General features: G+C 46.6%; 1 protein-coding gene across 2 annotated transcripts in view; it reads left to right on the top strand.

Moving 5' to 3' along the window:
* uacab (uveal autoantigen with coiled-coil domains and ankyrin repeats b) overlaps positions 1-20,919 on the top strand; it is a 92,630-nt gene that overhangs the window by 28,090 nt on the left and 43,621 nt on the right. Inside the window, exons 1-2 of one of the 2 annotated variants that reach the window (XM_090223071.1) lie at positions 9,300-10,153; positions 12,216-12,346. In XM_090223071.1, coding sequence (XP_090079197.1) covers positions 10,118-10,153; positions 12,216-12,346 — 167 coding nt within the window. In that variant the 5' untranslated portion in view covers positions 9,300-10,117. Of the gene's footprint in view, positions 1-9,299; positions 10,154-12,215; positions 12,347-20,919 lie in introns of those variants that run through there. The other variant, XM_036981419.2, reaches the window with a different exon arrangement.

The raw sequence follows: 20,919 nt of genomic DNA, 5'->3' as shown, positions 1-20,919 counted from the left end.
ACAGTAATGTCCATGTGAACAGTGTTACTCCATATTTGTCATAAAGCATCCAGTGTATTGCATAAGTCATTCCAGTAAATTGCTGCTTCTGTTGGCACTGTAAGATGAGAGATCACTGTTTTATCAACTTTTAATTGCAACATATTATGTCTTTATGCAACTTTGTCTTGACAGAATACAAAGGGGCTTTAAAGACACAGTATTCTGTGTCAGCATGTTTCTTCCAGATTCTTCTATTGAGCCTCATGCCTTGCCATCTGTATACTGTGTGTGTGTGTGTGTGTGTGTGTGTGTGTGTGTGTGTGTGTGTGTGTGTGTGTGTGTGTGTGTGTGTGTGTGTGTGTGTGTGTGTGTGCTGTAACTTGTAGCTACTGGTGGTGTTAGCCACCTTCACCACCAGGTTACTTTCAGGGAGTCACTGCTGTTGTTTCGTTTCAATTCACCTCTATTCATTTTGTTGTACATTTATTTCATCACTCTGACTTACTGGACTGATCTCTCCAGTGAGTGTGGTGTCACGCTGCCCTCAGCCTCATATGGACTGATCTCTCCAGTGAGTGTGGTGTCACGCTGCCCTCAGCCTCATATGGACTGATCTCTCCAGTGAGTGTGGTGTCATGCTGCTCTCACAATACAATGTTTGTTACTAGGGCGTAACAATCCAGTACAATGTTTTTGTTACTAGGGCCTAACAATCCAGTACAATGTTTATGTTACTAGGGCCTAACAATCCAGGACAGTGTTTATGTTACTAGGGCCTAACAATCCAGGACAATGTTTATGTTACTAGGGCCTAACAATACAGTACAATGTTTATGTTACTAGGGCCTAACAATCCAGTACAATGTTTTTGTTACTAGGGCCTAACAATACAGTACAATGTTTATGTTACTGGGGCCTAACAATCCAGGACAATGTTTTTGTTACTAGGGCCTAACAATCCAGTACAATGTTTTTGTTACTAGGGCCTAACAAACCAGTACAATGTTTATGTTACTAGGGCCTAACAAACCAGTACAATGTTTTTGTTACTAGGGCCTAACAATACAGTACAATGTTTGTTACTAATAATAATAAAAACATATCTGCTGAGTCGGTGACCACTGTTCCACATTTATAGCAGCCACATCAGCAACCAGGCAGCAGCAGAGCGAGTCTAAACTCCCTCTATCTCCATGTCATCAGGCCCAGCTGGGACAATACAGCCCCACGGGCCCCCGCCAGCCAATACCAATAATCCAGACAGTTTTTTAATACCTCCGCCAGGGACCCTGTTATTGCAGTGAATAGAATTGCAATGTGCGAGTGATGTCGCTGTCAGGCGCTTCTGTTATTTTTTCCTTCCCCTTTCAGGTCCATATGAAGGAAAAAGAGAACACGCCGAGGTCACCGCAATGCTTTCTCAAACATCCCAGGAATTTCGACAACCGGAATTGTTTTGAAATGGGAGATTTTATTTGGCACTACTTTCTGCCCCCCTTGTCTGCCGGTTTTAGATTTGGGAGTAAGGGGAGAGTTTCGCCTCTGTTGTCCAGATACTGACGTTTGTCTTTGGTGTCTTTCAGACAGATTGACCAGGAGGAGGACAGAGTGTTAGTTCCATGTTCTTGTCTGTTATGACCCAATGTCTCAGGAGGACAGAGTGATAGTTCCATGTTCTTGTCTCTGTTATGACCCAATGTCTCAGGAGGACAGAGTGATAGTTCCATGTTCTTGTCTCTGTTATGACCCAATGTCCCAGGAGGACAGAGTGATAGTTCCATGTTCTTGTCTCTGTTGACCCAATGTCTCAGGAGGACAGAGTGATAGTTCCATGTTCTTGTCTGTTATGACCCAATGTCTCAGGAGGACAGAGTGATAGTTCCATGTTCTTGTCTGTTATGACCCAATGTCTCAGGAGGACAGAGTGATAGTTCCATGTTCTTGTCTCTGTTATGACCCAATGTCTCAGGAGGACAGAGTGATAGTTCCATGTTCTTGTCTGTTATGACCCAATGTCTCAGGAGGACAGAGTGATAGTTCCATGTTCTTGTCTGTTATGAACCAATGTCTCAGGAGGACAGAGTGATAGTTCCATGTTCTTGTCTCTGTTATGACCCAATGTCCCAGGAGGACAGAGTGATAGTTCCATGTTCTTGTCTGTTATGACCCAATGTCTCAGGAGGACAGAGTGATAGTTCCATGTTCTTGTCTGTTATGACCCAATGTCTCAGGAGGACAGAGTGATAGTTCCATGTTCTTGTCTCTGTTATGACCCAATGTCTCAGGAGGACAGAGTGATAGTTCCATGTTCTTGTCTCTGTTATGACCCAATGTCCCAGGAGGACAGAGTGATAGTTCCATGTTCTTGTCTCTGTTATGACCCAATGTCTCAGGAGGACAGAGTGATAGTTCCATGTTCTTGTCTCTGTTGACCCAATGTCTCAGGAGGACAGAGTGATAGTTCCATGTTCTTGTCTGTTATGACCCAATGTCTCAGGAGGACAGAGTGATAGTTCCATGTTCTTGTCTGTTATGACCCAATGTCTCAGGAGGACAGAGTGATAGTTCCATGTTCTTGTCTGTTATGACCCAATGTCTCAGGAGGACAGAGTGATAGTTCCATGTTCTTGTCTGTTATGACCCAATGTCCCAGGAGGACAGAGTGATAGTTCCATGTTCTTGTCTCTGTTATGACCCAATGTCTCAGGAGGACAGAGTGATAGTTCCATGTTCTTGTCTGTTATGACCCAATGTCTCAGGAGGACAGAGTGATAGTTCCATGTTCTTGTCTCTGTTATGACCCAATGTCTCAGGAGGACAGAGTGATAGTTTCATGTTCTTGTCTATGTTATGACCCAAATCACGTTCTCTCTTTTTATTCTGGATGAAATTAATTGGAATTTGCCTTTCTGCTTACTGTTATCTTACTAAATTGCCACTAGTCATTTATCTGTTAAATTAAATTGAGTTTTTGCAGTGAGATGAAACAGATATTTATCATATTTTATCTGTATAATTTTCCCTGTCTTATCAACTGTCATCGTCCATCAGTGTTTTGGTGAAAACATTCCTCAGCTCCCAGAAGTCCTTAGAGACCCAGTATCAGTACAAGTTCTTAGAGACCCAGTATCAGTACAAGTCCTTAGAGACCCAGTATCAGTACAAGTCCTTAGAGACCCAGTATCAGTACAAGTCGTTAGAGACCCAGTATCAGTACAAGTCGTTAGAGACCCAGTATCAGTACAAGTCATTAGAGACCCAGTATCAGTACAAGTCGTTAGAGACCCAGTATCAGTACCAGTCCTTTGAGACCCAGTATCAGTACCAGTCCTTTGAGACCCAGTATCAGTACCAGTCCTTAGAGACCCAGTATCAGTACCAGTCCTTAGAGACCCAGTATCAGTACCAGTCCTTAGAGACCCAGTATCAGTACCAGTCCTTAGAGACCCAGTATCAGTACCAGTCCTTAGAGACCCAGTATCAGTACCAGTCCTTAGAGACCCAGTATCAGTACCAGTCCTTAGAGACCCAGTATCAGTACCAGTCCTTAGAGACCCAGTATCAGTACCAGTCCTTAGAGACCCAGTATCAGTACAAGTCCTTAGAGACCCAGTATCAGTACAAGTCCTTAGAGACCCAGTATCAGTACAAGTCCTTAGAGACCCTGTATCAGTACCAGTCCTTAAAGATGTGTTCAGAGCTGTAACATTGGAAGTGCTGTGCTTCATTTACAGTCTGCTGAAGTTCATCTTAGAATTTGATCACAGCTCATCTAAAGATTTGAAAACCCTTTGATGTAACATAACCAGGCATTGTGTGTATACATACAGTCCCTCTGTCCTGTGTCTGACTGCCATCTCTTCAAGGTATAGATTGTACATCACCTCCCTCCTGAACCATTTACCATTTACTATTTCATGTAAATTTGCTAGGCACTGTCATTGCCTATGTTTCCTGGCCAAGTAGGAATCATCCCCCTCTTGGTGATCACATGATTCAGTGAACAAGTCCTCCATTGGACAGTGGTAATACGTTGTAGAGGGCGTAGTGTAAGATGGAGGGGGTCCGTGCAGAAAGCTGATCCCTGATCTCTTGCCCAGGGCCCTGCTGTTGGAAGTGGGGGAAAATAGCCAGGGGAAGCCTGGAGCTGGCAGCTTCAGACGGAGCTCCATTTGGGCTTCGTAGATGGGAAGAGGTTTCAGTGGCCAACAGGGAACTGTGGCATCTCCTCTTTACCTGTGGGACTCCCTAACACTCAGTCACTAATGGGCTCTCCAGCTCCTGTTCAATATCGCCAAAGTCAAAACACGTCTTTATGAGGTCATCAGCCATCTGGTGAGGTATTTTTGTTGTACAGACTAGCTGCAGAACTGTGAAACTGTGACTTGTGTGACAAAGAATGAATTCCATGGTCTGTCCCCTCGGTAGCTCTACAGAAGAAAGACAGTGGTGGTTCCCTTGGAGCCTGCAAGATGGGAACATTTGGATGTCGGCTAATCTCTGGTTGTTGAAGGGGTTAAGCTGCTTGGATGTAGGCTAATCTCTGGTTGTTGAAGGGGTTAAGCTGCTTGGATGTAGGCTAATCTCTGGTTGTTGAAGGGGTTAAGCTGCTTGGATGTAGGCTAATCTCTGGTTGTTGAAGGGGTTAAGCTGCTTGGATGTAGGCTAATCTCTGGTTGTTGAAGGGGTTAAGCTGCTTGGATGTAGGCTAATCTCTGGTTGTTGAAGGGGTTAAGCTGCTTGGATGTAGGCTAATCTCTGGTTGTTGAAGGGGTTAAGCTGCTTGGATGTCGGCTAATCTCTGGTTGTTGAAGGGTTGGATGTCGGCTCATCTCTGGTTGTTGAAGAAAACCAGACAGTGTTGGGTTGTGTCATCCTGCAACATCCCAACCATAACTATGACCTAAGTAACATGACTTTTGTTTTAGTGATAGTGAAGAGGACACAGTGTACACCTGACCCGTCTGACCCCCCCCGCTCCCTGTCTCTTATGTTACGGGGTGAGAGTAGGGCAGAATGGGGAATATTTTTACTCTACCTTTATTTTACTAGGCAACTCAGTTAAGAACAAATTCTTATTTTCAATGACGGCCTAGGAACAGTGGGTTAACTGCCTGTTCAGGGGCAGAATGACAGATTTGTACCTTGTCAGCTCGGGGATATGAACTTGCAACCTTTCGGTTACTAGTCCAACGCTCTAACCACTAGGCTACCCTGCCGCCCCTTTAGCTGTCACTCACCACAGGGGGTGTTTCCTGTCTGTCTGAGACGGTTACCTCTCTGCCCAGCGAGTGTCCTGTCTGAGACGGTCACCTTTCTGCCCAGCGAGTGTCCTGTCTGAGACGGTCACCTCTCTGCCCAGGGAGTGTCCTGTCTGAGACTGTCACCTCTCTGCCCAGCGAGTGTCCTGTCTGAGTGTCCTATCTGCGAGTGTCCTGTCTGAGTGTCCTCTCTGCCCAGCGAGTGTCCTGTCTGAGACGGTCACCTCTCTGCCCAGCGAGTGTCCTGTCTGAGACGGTCACCTCTCTGCCCAGCGAGTGTCCTGTCTGAGACGGTCACCTCTCTGCTCAGGGAGTGTCCTGTCTGAGACGGTCACCTCTCTGCCCAGGGAGTGTCCTGTCTGAGACGGTCACCTCTCTGCCCAGCGAGTGTCCTGTATGAGAACACAAACACTCGCATCTTTCATAGCGAGCTATCGAGGGACTGAGCGGAGGGACACAGTATAGGCAGGTTGGCCACCAGGCAGACAGTCAGAATAGTGCACTAGCCCTATCTATCAGCAATCTAATGCTGTATCCCACCTAGACATGACCAGGCAGGTTGGCCACCAGGCAGACAGTCAGAATAGGACTAGTGCACTATCTATCAGCAATCAAATGCTGTATCTCGCAATGGAATGCTGTATCTCGCAATTTCTTGGCTTGCAATGTGTCACAACTTCAGTAAAGAAATAACTATCAATGAAGGCTAGGATATTGAGATAAGGGAGATGCAACACTGGTCTTTCACACAGTCACACAGAGTATCTTGCCATGTGTATTGGTTGGCTTCATGCTGGTCACAGCGTGGTTGCCAGGGCATCAACAGTTGAGACACTTCAAAGCTCTTAGTTGTTACTTTTTGCATCTACGTAAAAAATGTACAGTTTTTTGGTTAAATTTCGTTTAAACTTTTTAACGTTCACACCCCTACTTTTAGCTTAGGTCGTCAGTGGTACATCCTCCTTTCTAATTAAAGCATCAATTTGCCGTAACGACAGACACCTAATATTCCCCTCTGGCCTCTCTGTTTTCCTCCCTTTCTCTCTGTCCCTCCCCATGGTGTCAGTCAGCCTGTAAATAATCCGACCATTATACCATCGCCCAGCTCCCCCTAATCACCAGTCAGCCTGTAAATAATCTGACCGTTACACCATCGCCCAGCTCCCCCTAATCACCAGTCAGCCTGTAAATAATCTGACCATTACACCATCGCCCAGCTCCCCCCTAATCACCAGTCAGTCTGTTGCCCTGTGTCTCTAAAATATAATGGCTGTTCACCGCGTTAATGGCTAACACTGACGACCCCACAATGGTGAGGAAGTGGGTTAAGAAGCCACAGCTGCTACTGCTAACAGAGGCTCTACGTTTCTCTCCCTCAGGCCCCCAGATTAACCATGTGTGTGTTCGTGTGCACTTTCCAAGAACTCAACAATGTCTCTCCTTGAATCAACAGCATCAGTTTTTCAATCAGTGGTTGTCAGTCAGTTTATGGCAGCCATTTTTAATTTACACCATTCTGACCAGAGTGTTTCTGTTTCAGAGCTATGTGACCCGAGCAGAATGCTTTTTGATGGCCACTCATTAACAGGATATCCTTCCACCACTGGCTCGGACTGTGCTTGTTTTCTTGGGCACCTCACGACCTGGGTAAACAGTCTGGTTGGCAAAGTGGCTGGCACTTAGTTTTGTTCAGTGTTAGTGTTAGTTTCCTCCCTGAGTCCACGTCTCTCTCGTCCACTACAGCATGAGTCAGTCTCTCTGCCTGTATTGCACTGTAGCTAGGAGCTCTAACTGCTATCTGAGCTTGTCTTCAGTAAATTAGGACTATCACCAGCTCTCCTAGCTGTAGTCTGGGGCTTCTTCTTTCAGTGGATACTGCCTCACTGTATCAGCCCTGGTGAGACATTCAGATGGCATGTAGGTTCTGTTTGTCTGTAATGATGAATGGAATATCTATAAGACACTGGGAGGTAACAGGGCGGTGTCTGTTACCATGGTGCCTGTTTTCATTTCTGTGTTGAGGGATATTGGTCGGTACTAGGTGTCAGGACCTTGGATCTCTCCTTCTCTCTCCCTCTTACGCTCCGTCACCCTCGCTTTATCTCTGTTTCTCTCTCTCCCTCTCCCTCCCTCTCCCTCCTGTCTCATTAAAGATGTCTGCTATCCCATCACTGCCAGGGGGTGCTGTGGCCTTAGTGTTGTCAACCTGTCTGTGGCTTGGCCCGAGGACACCCAGCAGTAAAGTCCTGGCTCCACTTCACTGCCTGACGCCCTGACCTCCTCCTCTTGGCTCCTCTCACTCACACATGGTGACAGGGGGAGGGAGGGGGAGAGAGAGGGGGAGAACGGCTGGGTATTTACTGCTGGTCATTTAATCTGTCAGGACATTACAGGCCATTGGCTAAGAGGAACATGGATATGATGAGGGTGTTGGGATGAGCTACGGCCTGCCGATACGGACAGTCGAGGGCCTCGGGAAGATGTGATGGAGAATCACAGTGGACTAGAACGTCCACCGGCTCCTTCGTAGCCTGCACATAGCCTTATAGTGCCTCAAGTTGGTGCAGGTTCTTAGATTAATTAACATTAAAGCTCCATTTAATTAAAAAACAATTACATCCATCAATTAATGATCAACATTTACTTGAAAATTGCATTGATATTTTACAATTCACTCCCTAAAGCATAAAAATGATTCTCCAGCGCTTGTCTTACAGGCACTATATTGAGAACAGATTTATTCGCTACCCCATGAAGTCATGTTCAACACTATACGTGGTGTTCTAAACCCGACTCATGTATCCAGTCCAAACAAAACAACCCAGACACACCCATATAGATATTTAGGTGTGAGGGCCACTGCACTCAGTTTGTCAACCCAGGTTCCATTTTGGTGCCTTTGTCTCCATGCAGTTTTAGAAAGAAGACACCCGGTCCTTCATATGACGTGTCATGCGGACGGGCCTTTTCGCATGTTTGCGGAATATCACGGCCACTCTGCTAACGCCAGTCTGGCAGCGGGTCGTAACCCGAGCCCCCGCCGAGCTGACGCAGTGTGTGTAAATTAAACGCGTCCCCCTCCTTTCTCGCTCTCTCTCTCTCTTCTGACCTCTCGTTCTTTTTCACCTCGCAAATAATACAAGTTGACGTATTCCATTGTTAATAGACGGCCCAGTGCGATGTTTACCACCAAGGTAGTAATGACAGTTGGGTGGAGGGTTTAAGGGGAGCCTGCAAACCCAGACAGCTGATTTGTAAAAGACTGTGACACCTAATCCTGCTACCGTGTGGTGGGATCAGCACCTCTGCGCACACAGACACACATACAGAATGAGTATATAGACTGTTTAACAAGGTCCCTGAACGTCGGGGAACCTCAGGGGTCCGTGCCAGGGCCAGCTCCAATGTGCAACAATAATCCCCTTCTCCACATCATAGGTTAATATTTGGGGATGTGGGATAACGGTGGGGATGCTAGCAGCAAGGCTCCTCCTTGGCTGGCCTTGTTTCAGTCGGGGTGCTGCTGTGCTGTGTAGGATGGACAGGACACCGACGGTGTTGCTCTCAGAGCAGGCATGCTCAGAATGTATTCTTAGCCCCTGTCTTCCTATCAGTCATTGGAGAAAGGTTGGAGGGTAACAAATAAAGAGGTAACCTGTCTGCTGGTGCTGTCTGCACTAGCCTCTGTTTACCACAGGAGCCGGGGATACTTTTAGAACCAGAGAGAGAGAGAGAGAGAGAGAGAGATCCCATATTTACACCTTGGGGGCTGGCTGACCTTGCCATTAACTGGGTAGAAGACGCTGTACACCCCAGACTGAAAGAGAGACCAAGAGAGGAACTCCTACTGCACAAAAACTAAGCTGACAGTCTGCTAAGAGAAGACTGTATAGAAAGGGAGAGGAGACTGGACTGGAGGAGAGGAGACTGGACTGGAGGAGAGGAGACTGGACTGGAGAAGAGGAGACTGGACTGGAGGAGAGGAGACTGGACTGGAGGAGAGGAGACTGGACTGGAGGAGAGGAGACTGGACTGGAGGAGAGGAGACTGGACTGGAGGAGAGGAGACTGGACTGGAGGAGAGGAGACTGGACTGGAGGAGAGGAGACTGGACTGGAGGAGAGGAGACTGGACTGGAGGAGAGGAGACTGGACTGGAGGAGAGGAGACTGGACTGGAGGAGAGGAGACTGGACTGGACGGGAGGAGACTGGACTGGACGGGAGGAGACTGGACTGGACGGGAGGAGACTGGACGGGAGGAGAGGAGACTGGACGGGAGGAGAGGAGACTGGACGGGAGGAGAGGAGACTGGACGGGAGGAGAGGAGACAAGAAGAACAACTAAGAGAGGGAAGCAGAATACAAAGTGAAAGAGAGTAGTTAGAGAGAGATTGAAGAGATCCAGGCTGTAGCCGAGAGGCTGTTCCCCAGAGGAGGAGCTGCAGTAGCTGGCCGGGGCTGGTCCCAGGGCTGGCAGGGCTGGTCCTACTGCTCCTCCACACCTCCTCCTCCATCCCCACCCCCTTTTTCTATTTCTTCTCCTCCTACCCTGTGCTGTGCACAGTGGGGTGATGAACTCACAGACAGAGCCTGGGAGTGCCAGAAAAACTTTTAGGAACTTCTCCGTAACGCTTCGAGACCGAGAGGTTCTGGCAGCAACAGCAGGCGACGTCGCTGGAGAGCTCTGAAAGACGACCCACCGAGCTGCAACGGGACTCTCCGTCTGTCCGCTCACTCAGCTCACACGGGCTGGCAGAGTGCCTTAACAGCACTCCCCAGAAGAGGAAAACTTTTGTTTTTGTTTGTTTGTCGTTCTACCGGAACAGTGGCGGCGTTTGCAGCGGCACTCTGCAAGGACCAGTCCCCCTCTCTCAACATGAGTCGCTGGCTGAAATGCACCTCCATGTACTTTGTAGGTATTCTGCTTGTTCTTTTAGAGAGTAAGGACATTTCTAATGACACTTGTTAAAAGTATCCTGAGGCCATTGGGACCTAACTACTGTGGTTGGGTTAGGACCTAACTACTGTGGTTGGGTTAGGACCTAACTACTGTGGTTGGGTTAGGACCTAACTACTGTGGTTGGGTTAGGACCTAACTACTGTGGTTGGGTTAGGACCTAACTACTGTGGTTGGGTTAGGACCTAACTACTGTGGTTGGGTTAGGACCTAACTACTGTGGTTGGGTTAGGACCTAACTACTGTGGTTGGGTTAGGACCTAACTACTGTGGTTGGGTTAGGACCTAACTACTGTGGTTGGGTTAGGACCTAACTACTGTGGTTGGGTTAGGACCTAACTACTGTGGTTGGGTTAGGACCTAGCTACTGTGGTTGGGTTGGGACCTAGCTACTGTGGTTGGGTTGGGACCTAGCTACTGTGGTTGCGTTAGGACCTAGCTACTGTGGTTGGGTTGGGACCTAGCTACTGTGGTTGGGTTGGGACCTAGCTACTGTGGTTGGGTTGGGACCTAGCTACTGTGGTTGGGTTAGGACCTAGCTATTGTGGTTGGGTTAGTACCTAGCTACTGTGGTTGGGTTGGGACCTAGCTACTGTGGTTGGGTTGGGACCTAGCTACTGTGGTTGGGTTGGGACCTAGCTACTGTGGTTGGGTTGGGACCTAGCTACTGTGGTTGGGTTGGGACCTAGCTACTGTGGTTGGGTTGGGACCTAGCTACTGTGGTTGGGTTGGGACCTAGCTACTGTGGTTGGGTTGGGACCTAGCTACTGTGGTTGGGTTGGGACCTAGCTACTGTGGTTGGGTTGGGACCTAGCTACTGTGGTTGGGTTGGGACCTAGCTACTGTGGTTGGGTTGGGACCTAGCTACTGTGGTTGGGTTGGGGCCTAGCTACTGTGGTTGGGTTGGGACCTAGCTACTGTGGTTGGGTTGGGACCTAGCTACTGGGGTTGGGTTGGGACCTAGCTACTGGGGTTGGGTTGGGACCTAGCTACTGGGGTTGGGTTGGGACCTAGCTACTGGGGTTGGGTTGGGACCTAGCTACTGGGGTTGGGTTAGGACCTAGCTACTGGCGTTGGGTTAGGACCTAGCCACTGGGGGTGGGTTAGGACCTAGCCACTGGGGGTGGGTTAGGACCTAGCTACTGTGGATGGGTTAGGACCTAGCCACTGCGGTTCCTGAATACTGAGTAAGCATGGTGTTGAAACAGCAGGAAGGAGTGAGCTGTGACTTACAGCTTATTCTTCTCTCACTAACCTGAAGGAACTCTGGGAATCTGCCCTACATTCCCCAGGAGAATTCTTTCATCAACCCAGAGGCACAGTGGCCTGTTTTAACTCGTTATCAAGTTCCATTCTTTACGTTTGTAGTTTTGAACTTGCATTCTGATAATACTAATATGTATTAGGTACATGTTGACGCTTAATTTTGGCGGGAGACAAATTGCATGCAAAATAGGCCTATCATCTATGTGGAATATTTATCTATCTGCCAGCCAGTGTGAGTTGAGTGAGCGGACAGACAGACAGAGCGTCATGTTGCAGTTTGGTGGATTTATTTATTTATTTATTTTTTTACAAATTCCTTTGTGACACGTGTTTACATGTTGTTGTTGTATCCAGGAACAGGCAGGGAACTGTCCTTTCTCGTTCTCTATGCAGGCTTTAGCCACCGCTTTCTGTTTTCTTGGATCCCTCTACTCCAGTGCCTGTGTTCTGTCCAAGAGGGGTCCTTTCTTGCAGAAGAACTAGCCGTTCCCATGCTCTGTGTCCAGGCACTCTCAGAAATGCTTTGCTTCAGAATGGAGCCGCACTATCTTGGCATAAATCATTGAGGCTAACCTCAATCCAGTCTATAGTCCCTCTGGGAATTCTAATGTTTGAAATGTTGATCTGTCCAGACTCCTTGAATTATGACAAAGTGATGACCGTGGTGAGAATGAGTTTCCCTGACCCGTATGTTGTAAAGGCGAGGTATCTGTGTCGTGTTGACGTCGTGCCCTCTCTCTCTCTCTCCCAGAACACAGACTGGAACAAGTATGACGACCGGCTGATGAAGGCGGTGGAACGGGGCGAGGTGGACAAGGTGGCGGCCGTGCTCAGCAAGAAGGGCATCATCCCCACTAAGCTGGACATGGAGGGACGATCCGCGTGAGTAACGTGTGCTCACACAAACACTGCATCCAGGCATGAACACAGGCATACACGTGTATACAGAAGTCTACAGACACACACAGTCCCACAGGAACATATGGACCAGTAAAGCACTACACTATCCCACACAATAAGTTGTCTCAACCAATAGCGTGAAATGTCTGGCAATGCAAACTGTCTCTCATTCCAAGCATAGTAAAAAGCACTAGTCTCCTTCAAACTGCTAGGAATGCCAACATACTTGTCTGATTCAATTATTAACTTCTAACAGTTGAAAACAGAGCTGAGAACTGTTGTAGTACTAGATAATGTTATACAGCATATGGTCAGATGCTGGCCGCTCTCCTCTCTTCTCTCGCCTCTCCCCGCACTCCTCTCTCACCGCTCCCCTCTCCCCGCACTCCTCTCTCACGTCTCCCTTCTCACCCCTCTCCCACCCTGTTCTGAGATCATAGATATCAGTTGTCCTCCATCCATGCCAGTCCCCATGTTGGGGAGGCTTGTGAAGCCACATTCAAACACCAAGTCTCCCCTCTGTATAGCTAGATACACACACACATCCAGTCAACTGTGCCAGTAGAGAGTTCAGAGAACTCTGTGGTAAACTGTATGTCACACACTGCTTGATCTTACTGGCCTGGAGCGGCTGTCACTCTGGCCAGGAAGTGGCTCAGAGCAAATAGATTTGAGCCACAGTTGATGTTTTTGATACACAATGACAGTTGGGGAACATGCTGTAATTCAAGGGTCAGGTTGTCGAGAGTAAACTAGTATTTTATCTAGAATGGCGGGTGGATGAACTCGGGATGGCCAGTAGTTTAGGATTTAAAACGCCGGGACCTTTTTTAGAATAGTTCTTTTTGGATGGCTCACCACCGGCAATATTGGCTCGGTTATGTGTCCTCTAAGAATGTCACCCATCCACCACTGGAAGGTCTATATAAAAGCTGTTAAGTCAGACTTGTTTTCCTGCCTGACATAAATGTAACCAGATTCCAACGCTGGTGTTTTAGGTAGCTGGTCCCCCTCGGCTTAATTCCAGCCATGTGAAGTAGTCGCCTGTCTCTGATCCATGCTTCAGGTTCGTTTTCAGCCCCGGCTTTGTTGCGACCTCCATGGAGAGAACTGGACATTCCAGATGCTGTGGGTGCTGAGTATTTTCAGTAGTGTATGAAATTCTCCCACACCAGTGTCTGTGTCACACTCGTGCACACGTACACACTCGTGCACACGTACACACTCGTGCACACGTACACACATTCACTTGCGCATGCACGCACACCAAGGAGAGAAGGGCTTGTCTCATAATAAGGTGCTGGAATTTCTCCGGGCTAAATCAAGTGCGTCTGGCTGGCGTGGAAGACGCCACCCTGCATTACAGCGAGGAACTGGAGCTTGTTGTACTAAGCACTGTCCTGACACACGATGCTCACTGGTCACCTTCAATGTTGTTGGTTTAAAGACAACCGTGGCGAGAACAGAACCAGTTCTGTGTCAAACTGCGTCCATCACATAAACTGGAGAATAAGGAAACCCCAGCTCACTGGTCACAACCATCTGTTGATTCAGCTTACCCTTAGTTCTAATGTATAACCTGGGCCATATATAACATCCTAATATATAACCTGGGCCATATATAACATCCTAAATTATATAACCTGGGCCATATATAACATCCTAATATATAACCTGGGCCACGCATAACATCCTAATGTATAACCTGGGCCATACATAGCATCCTAATATATAACCTGAGCCATACATAGCATCCTAATGTATAACCTGGGCCATACATAGCATCCTAATATATAACCTGGGCCATACATAGCATCCTAATATATAACCTGGGCCACGCATAACATCCTAATATATAACCTGGCCCATACATAGCATCCTAATCTATAACCTGGGCCATGCATAACATCCTAATCTATAACCTGGGCCACACATAACATCATAATATATAACCTGGGCCATGCATAACATCCTAATATATAACCTGGGCCATGCATAACATCCTAATATATAACCTGGCCCATACATAGCATCCTAATCTATAACCTGGGCCATGCATAACATCCTAATCTATAACCTGGGCCACACATAACATCATAATATATAACCTGGGCCATGCATAACATCCTAATATATAACCTGAGCCATACATAGCATCCTAATATATAACCTGGGCCAAACATAACATCATAATATATAACCTGGGCCATGCATAACATCCTAATATATAACCTGAGCCATGCATAGCATCCTAATATATAACCTGGCCCATACATAGCATCCTAATATATAACCTGGCCCATACATAGCATCCTAATATATAACCTGGCCCATACATAGCATCCTAATCTATAACCTGGGCCACACATAACATCATAATATATAACCTGGCCCATACATAGCATCCTAATATATAACCTGAGCCATACATAGCATCCTAATATATAACCTGGGCCATGCATAACATCCTAATATATAACCTGGCCCATACATAGCATCCTAATATATAACCTGAGCCATGCATAACATCCTAATATATAACCTGGCCCATACATAGCATCCTAATGTATCACCTGGGCCATACATAACATCCTAATATATAACCTGGCCCATACATAGCATCCTAATATATAACCTGGGCCATGCATAACATCCTAATATATAACCTGGGCCATGCATAACATCCTAATATATAACCTGGCCCATACATAGCATCCTAATATATAACCTGGCCCATACATAGCATCCTAATCTATAACCTGGCCCATACATAGCATCCTAATGTATCACCTGGCCCATACATAGCATCCTAATGTATCACCTGGGCCATACATAGCATCCTAATGTATCACCTGGGCCATACATAACATCCTAATATATAACCTGGCCCATACATAGCATCCTAATATATAACCTGGCCCATACATAGCATCCTAATATATAACCTGGGCCATGCATAACATCCTAATATATAACCTGGCCCATACATAGCATCCTAATATATAACCTGGCCCATACATAGCATCCTAATCTATAACCTGGCCCATACATAGCATCCTAATATATAACCTGGCCCATACATAGCATCCTAATGTATCACCTGGGCCATGCATAACATCCTAATATATAACCTGGCCCATACATAGCATCCTAATGTATCACCTGGGCCATGCATAACATCCTAATGTATAACCTGGCCCATACATAGCATCCTAATGTATCACCTGGGCCATACATAACATCCTAATATATAACCTGGCCCATACATGTATTTTTATTTAACCTTTATTTAACCAGGTAGGTTAGTTGAGAACAAGTTCTCATTTACAATTGCGACCTGGCCAAGATGAAGCAAAGCAGTTTGACACATACAACGACACAGAGTTACACATGGAGTAAAACAAACATACAGTCAATAATACAGTAGAAACAAGTCTATATATGATGTGAGCAAATGAGGTGAGATAAGGGAGGTAAAGACAAAAAGTAAATACAATATAGCAAGTAAAACACTGGAATGGTAGATTTGCAGTGGAAGAATGTGCAAAGTAGAAATAAAAATAATGGGGTCGAAAGGAGCAAAGTAAATAAATAAAATCAAATAAATACAGTAGGGAAAGAGGTAGTTGTTTGGGCTAAATTATAGGTGGGCTATGTACAGGTGCAGTAATCTGGGAGCTGCTCTGACAGACAACATAACATCCTAATATATAACCTGGCCCATACATAGCATCCTAATGTATCACCTGGGCCATACATAGCATCCTAATGTATAACCTGGCCCATACATAGCATCCTAATGTATAACCTGGGCTATACATAGCATCCTAATGTATAACCTGGCCCATACATAGCATCCTAATATATAACCTGGCCCATACATAGCATCCTAATGTATAACCTGGCCCATACATAACATCCTAATGTATAACCTGGCCCATACATAGCATCCTAATGTATAACCTGGCCCATACATAGCATCCTAATGTATCACCTGGGCCATACATAGCATCCTAATGTATAACCTGGCCCATACATAGCATCCTAATGTATAACCTGGCCCATACATAGCATCCTAATGTATAACCTGGGCTATACATAGCATCCTAATGTATAACCTGGCCCATACATAGCATCCTAATGTATCACCTGGGCCATACATAGCATCCTAATGTATAACCTGGCCCATGCATAGCATCATAATATATAACCTGGCCCATACATAGCATCCTAATGTATCACCTGGCCCATACATAGCATCCTAATGTATCACCTGGGCCATACATAGCATCCTAATGTATCACCTGGGCCATACATAGCATCCTAATGTATAACCTGGCCCATACATAGCATCCTAATATATAACCTGGCCCATACATAGCATCCTACTATATAACCTGGCCCATACATAACATCCTAATGTATAACCTGGCCCATACATAACATCCTAATATATAACCTGGCCCATACATAGCATCCTAATGTATCACCTGGGCCATACATAGCATCCTAATGTATAACCTGGCCCATACATAGCATCCTAATGTATAACCTGGCCCATACATAGCATCCTAATGTATAACCTGGGCCATACATAGCATCCTAATGTATAACCTGGCCCATACATAGCATCCTAATGTATAACCTGGCCCATACATAGCATCCTAATGTATAACCTGGGCCATACATAACATCCTAATGTATAACCTGGGCCATACATAGCATCCTAATATATAACCTGGCCCATACATAACATCCTAATGTATAACCTGGCCCATACATAACATTTACATTTTAGTCATTTAACAGACGCTTTTATCCAGAGGGTTAAGTGCCTTGCTCAAGGGCATATTGGCAGTTTTTTTCCCCCACCTAGTCAGCTCGGGGGTTCGAACCAGAAACCTTTCGGTTACTGGCCCAACACTCTTAACCCTAATAACGTCATAATATATGACCTGGGCCACACAGCATACCATCCTCGTGTGTGGTCACTTCTGTCTCCAGACAGACCTTAAAGCCACTGGAGGACGATGATGGACAGTAATCATGGTCTGCCTGTTCTGCCCTATGGGGAGGTTTAATTACTGGGTATAATCCCTCATCTTTAATTTAGTGTGTTTTTATAATCCCTGATGTGTAATTTAGTTTCCTGGATTAGGCTCCCCAGTGTTGATCTAATGATATCACCTCTAACGAGTGCAGAGATCCACAGCTGAACAAATAGTGTGGCTGTATCTCCACATTGCACACGCTCATGATGTAGGTTAGCCTAGCCTTAACTACTGCCCCTGATGAAGTGGGCTAGCCTAGCCATAACTACTGCCCCTGATGAGGCGGGCTAGGCAAGTCTTAACTACTGCCCCTGATGAGGCGGGCTAGCCTAGCATTAACTACTGCCCCTGATGAGGCGGGCTAGCCTAGCCTTAACTACTGCCCCTGATGAGGTGGGCTAGCCTAGCCATAACTACTGCCCCTGATGAGGCGGGCTAGCCTAGCCTTAACTACTGCCCCTGATGAGGCGGGCTAGCCTAGCCATAACTACTGCCCCTGATGAAGTGGGCTAGCCTAGCCATAACTACTGCCCCTGATGAGGCGGGCTAGCCTAGCCTTAACTACTGCCCCTGATGAGGCGGGCTAGCCTAGCCTTAACTACTGCCCCTGATGAAGTGGGCTAGTCTAGAGTTAACTACTGCCCCTGATGAAGCGGGCTAGCCTAGCATTATCACCTGCCCCTGATGAAGTGGGCTAGCCTAGCCATAACTACTGCCCCTGATGAGGCGGGCTAGCCTAGCCTTAACTACTGCCCCTGATGAAGTGGGCTAGCCTAGCCTTAACTACTGCCCCTGATGAAGTGGGCTAGCCTAGCCTTAACTACTGCCCCTGATGAAGTGGGCTAGCCTAGCCTTAACTACTGCCCCTGATGAAGTAGGCTAGCCTAGAGTTAACTACTGCTCCCAGTCATTTGCACTTGTGATAGCTGATTAAGTGTTAGCGCAGAGGGAAGGGCCTCAGCTCCAGCTGGAGTTCAGTGAGCGGTGGTTCCTTGATTGTATGGAGCTGGGGATATTGATTTCCGTAGTTTTATATACCATTGGGCAGTGTTTCTCAATCCATTCCTGAACGGTCTCATGGTGTGTGCGTTTGTTCTAGTCCAGCGCTAACACAACTGGTTTCAACTAGTCACCTAATCACCTACACCTTGATTAGGCCTCATTAAATCAGCTGGGCTAAAACTAAAATGTGCAGGAATGGATATAGAAACAGGTCCTATACCAGCCCACATGATCCTCTCTACTCTGTCCGTCTCGGGATAAACACAGCCTCCATATCCTGTGTAGACTGGACAGACGGAGCTGAAAGACACTTAAGGAGCCATCTGGTGCCAAGATGAAATGACATGTCTGTGCTCTCGTTAATGACCCAGTGTCTGGTGTCTCACATGGAGTTAATGTCTTACCCCCCCCACACATACACACACACAGAGACGGGCCGTTTTCTCTCAGATCAAATCTAAATCCGCGTAATTACTCTGGACAAAGGGAAAGTGAAAGAGCGAGAGAGGGACAGCTTAAAGGAGCGGTAGAAAGAGAGCGAGACCTGTCATTCTATCAATCCAAACAAAAAGCTATCCGCACCTTGTGATGTCACGTTTCCACCGCAGGTCAAATTAAAGCTCAGAGCCTCCATTAAAACGACATCTTCTTCTTCTGTGCTTTTGTGAGTTTCTATTATTTGATTTCCTGTGCCATTTCTCCCGTCAGACTGGTTTGGCACTTGGCACCTTTCATGTCATTATGTTTAAGTCTGCAGTTATCTTCGTCTTGACCCCCTTCACCCTCCTCCTCCAGTCCACATACAGAAAATGTCAGCCTGTCAGTTATACTTTGAACAATCCCAGGATCCCAGATGGGTTTGAATAGGTCATTATACTCACTGCTTAATGTGAGGAGGATTGATACAATTGAAGCCCTGTTTTACTTGAGCAGCACTCAGAGGAGAGTTCTAGAAGGCCAGTTACACAAGCAGTGGTCCTGCAAGTCAAAGTGCAAGTCGGTGTATACAGTAGGCAATAGAGGCCATGACCATGTGGAACTGTTACAGCCATTCTATCATCTACTTTTGCCAATTCAAACGAGTATAACGTTTTACAAGGTTATTTTTTGGCATTTATCACATCTCACACATCCACCTAATGCAAAACCACCATACAGTACATACTGAAACCTCTTCTCACCATAGTGTACATACTGAAACCTCTTCTCGCCATGCAGTACAGACTGAAACCTCTTCTCACCATAGTGTACATACTGAAACCTCTTCTCACCATACAGTACATACTGAAACCTCTTCTCGCCATACAGTACATACTGAAACCTCTTCTCGCCATGCAGTACATACTGAAACCTCTTCTCGTCATGCAGTACATACTGAAACCTCTTCTCGCCATGCAGTACATACTGAAACCTCTTCTCGCCATGCAGTACATACTGAAACCTCTTCTCGCCATGCAGTACATACTGAAACCTCTTCTCGCCATGCAGTACATACTGAAACCTCTTCTCGCCATGCAGTACATACTGAAACCTCTTCTCTCCATGCAGTACATACTGAAACCTCTTCTCGCCATGCAGTACATACTGAAACCTCTTCTCGCCATGCAGTACATACTGAAACCTCTTCTCGCCATGCAGTACATACTGAAACCTCTTCTCTCCATGCAGTACATACTGAAACCTCTTCTCGCCATACAGTACATACTGAAACCTCTTCTCTCCATGCAGTACATACTGAAACCTCTTCTTGCCAAGCAGTACATACTGAAGCTTCTGATTCTCAAAGAACAAAACACCGCCCTCCCAAAGCATCACTTCTAGATCCCAATAGCATTGTTGTGACATGGCAACAGTTTAGTTATTCAAACAGATTCCTGAATCCATTTGTCCAACAAGACTAATGTTGTGCTTAGTTGGCGTGTCACCGGTTATCCACAGCGCTGCAGGCATATATATATGGCTTACAGGCCCCAGGGTCAAGGTCTCCGGCTGCAGACTGAGTTTCTCAAGCGCCATCAACACAGCTTTTAATACCGGCGCCTGAGACGAGGTGTCAGGACGCCTGTCTCCTTGGAGGATCTATCAAGGTTAATGCATAAACAAGTTGCGGGCTGTGAGGCGTATTGGTTTACAAACAGATGTTTTTCCCGTATGTGTGGGGCCGGGGCATGGCTGGGGAAACTGACGGATGTGGGTCAGGAAGAGGGACACGGTCGATGTGTTAAGAGTGGCTAACAAGGGACCAACTAATCCAGGGTTTAGGTTGTTCAAACAAACCCAGGGATGTTAAGGGGCATATTTGTTGAAGATTTAAGTGACAAAGATGGAGGACCGTAAAAGAAAGGGGATGGGAAACGGGAGAATAGAGGGCCAGGGATTAAACGGGAGAATAGAGGGCCAGGGATTAAACGGGAGAATAGAGGGCCAGGGATTAAACGGGAGAATAGAGGGCCAGGGATTAAACGGGAGAATAGAGGGCCGGGGATTAAACGGGAGAATAGA

The sequence above is a fragment of the Oncorhynchus mykiss genome, chromosome 26 (genome assembly GCF_057628025.1).
Source record: "Oncorhynchus mykiss isolate SJ-2025 chromosome 26, ASM5762802v1, whole genome shotgun sequence".
NCBI classification, from domain to species: Eukaryota; Metazoa; Chordata; class Actinopteri; order Salmoniformes; family Salmonidae; genus Oncorhynchus; species Oncorhynchus mykiss.
Note: the sequence above shows the minus strand (reverse complement) of the source record. Positions and strands in the feature narration are given on the sequence as shown.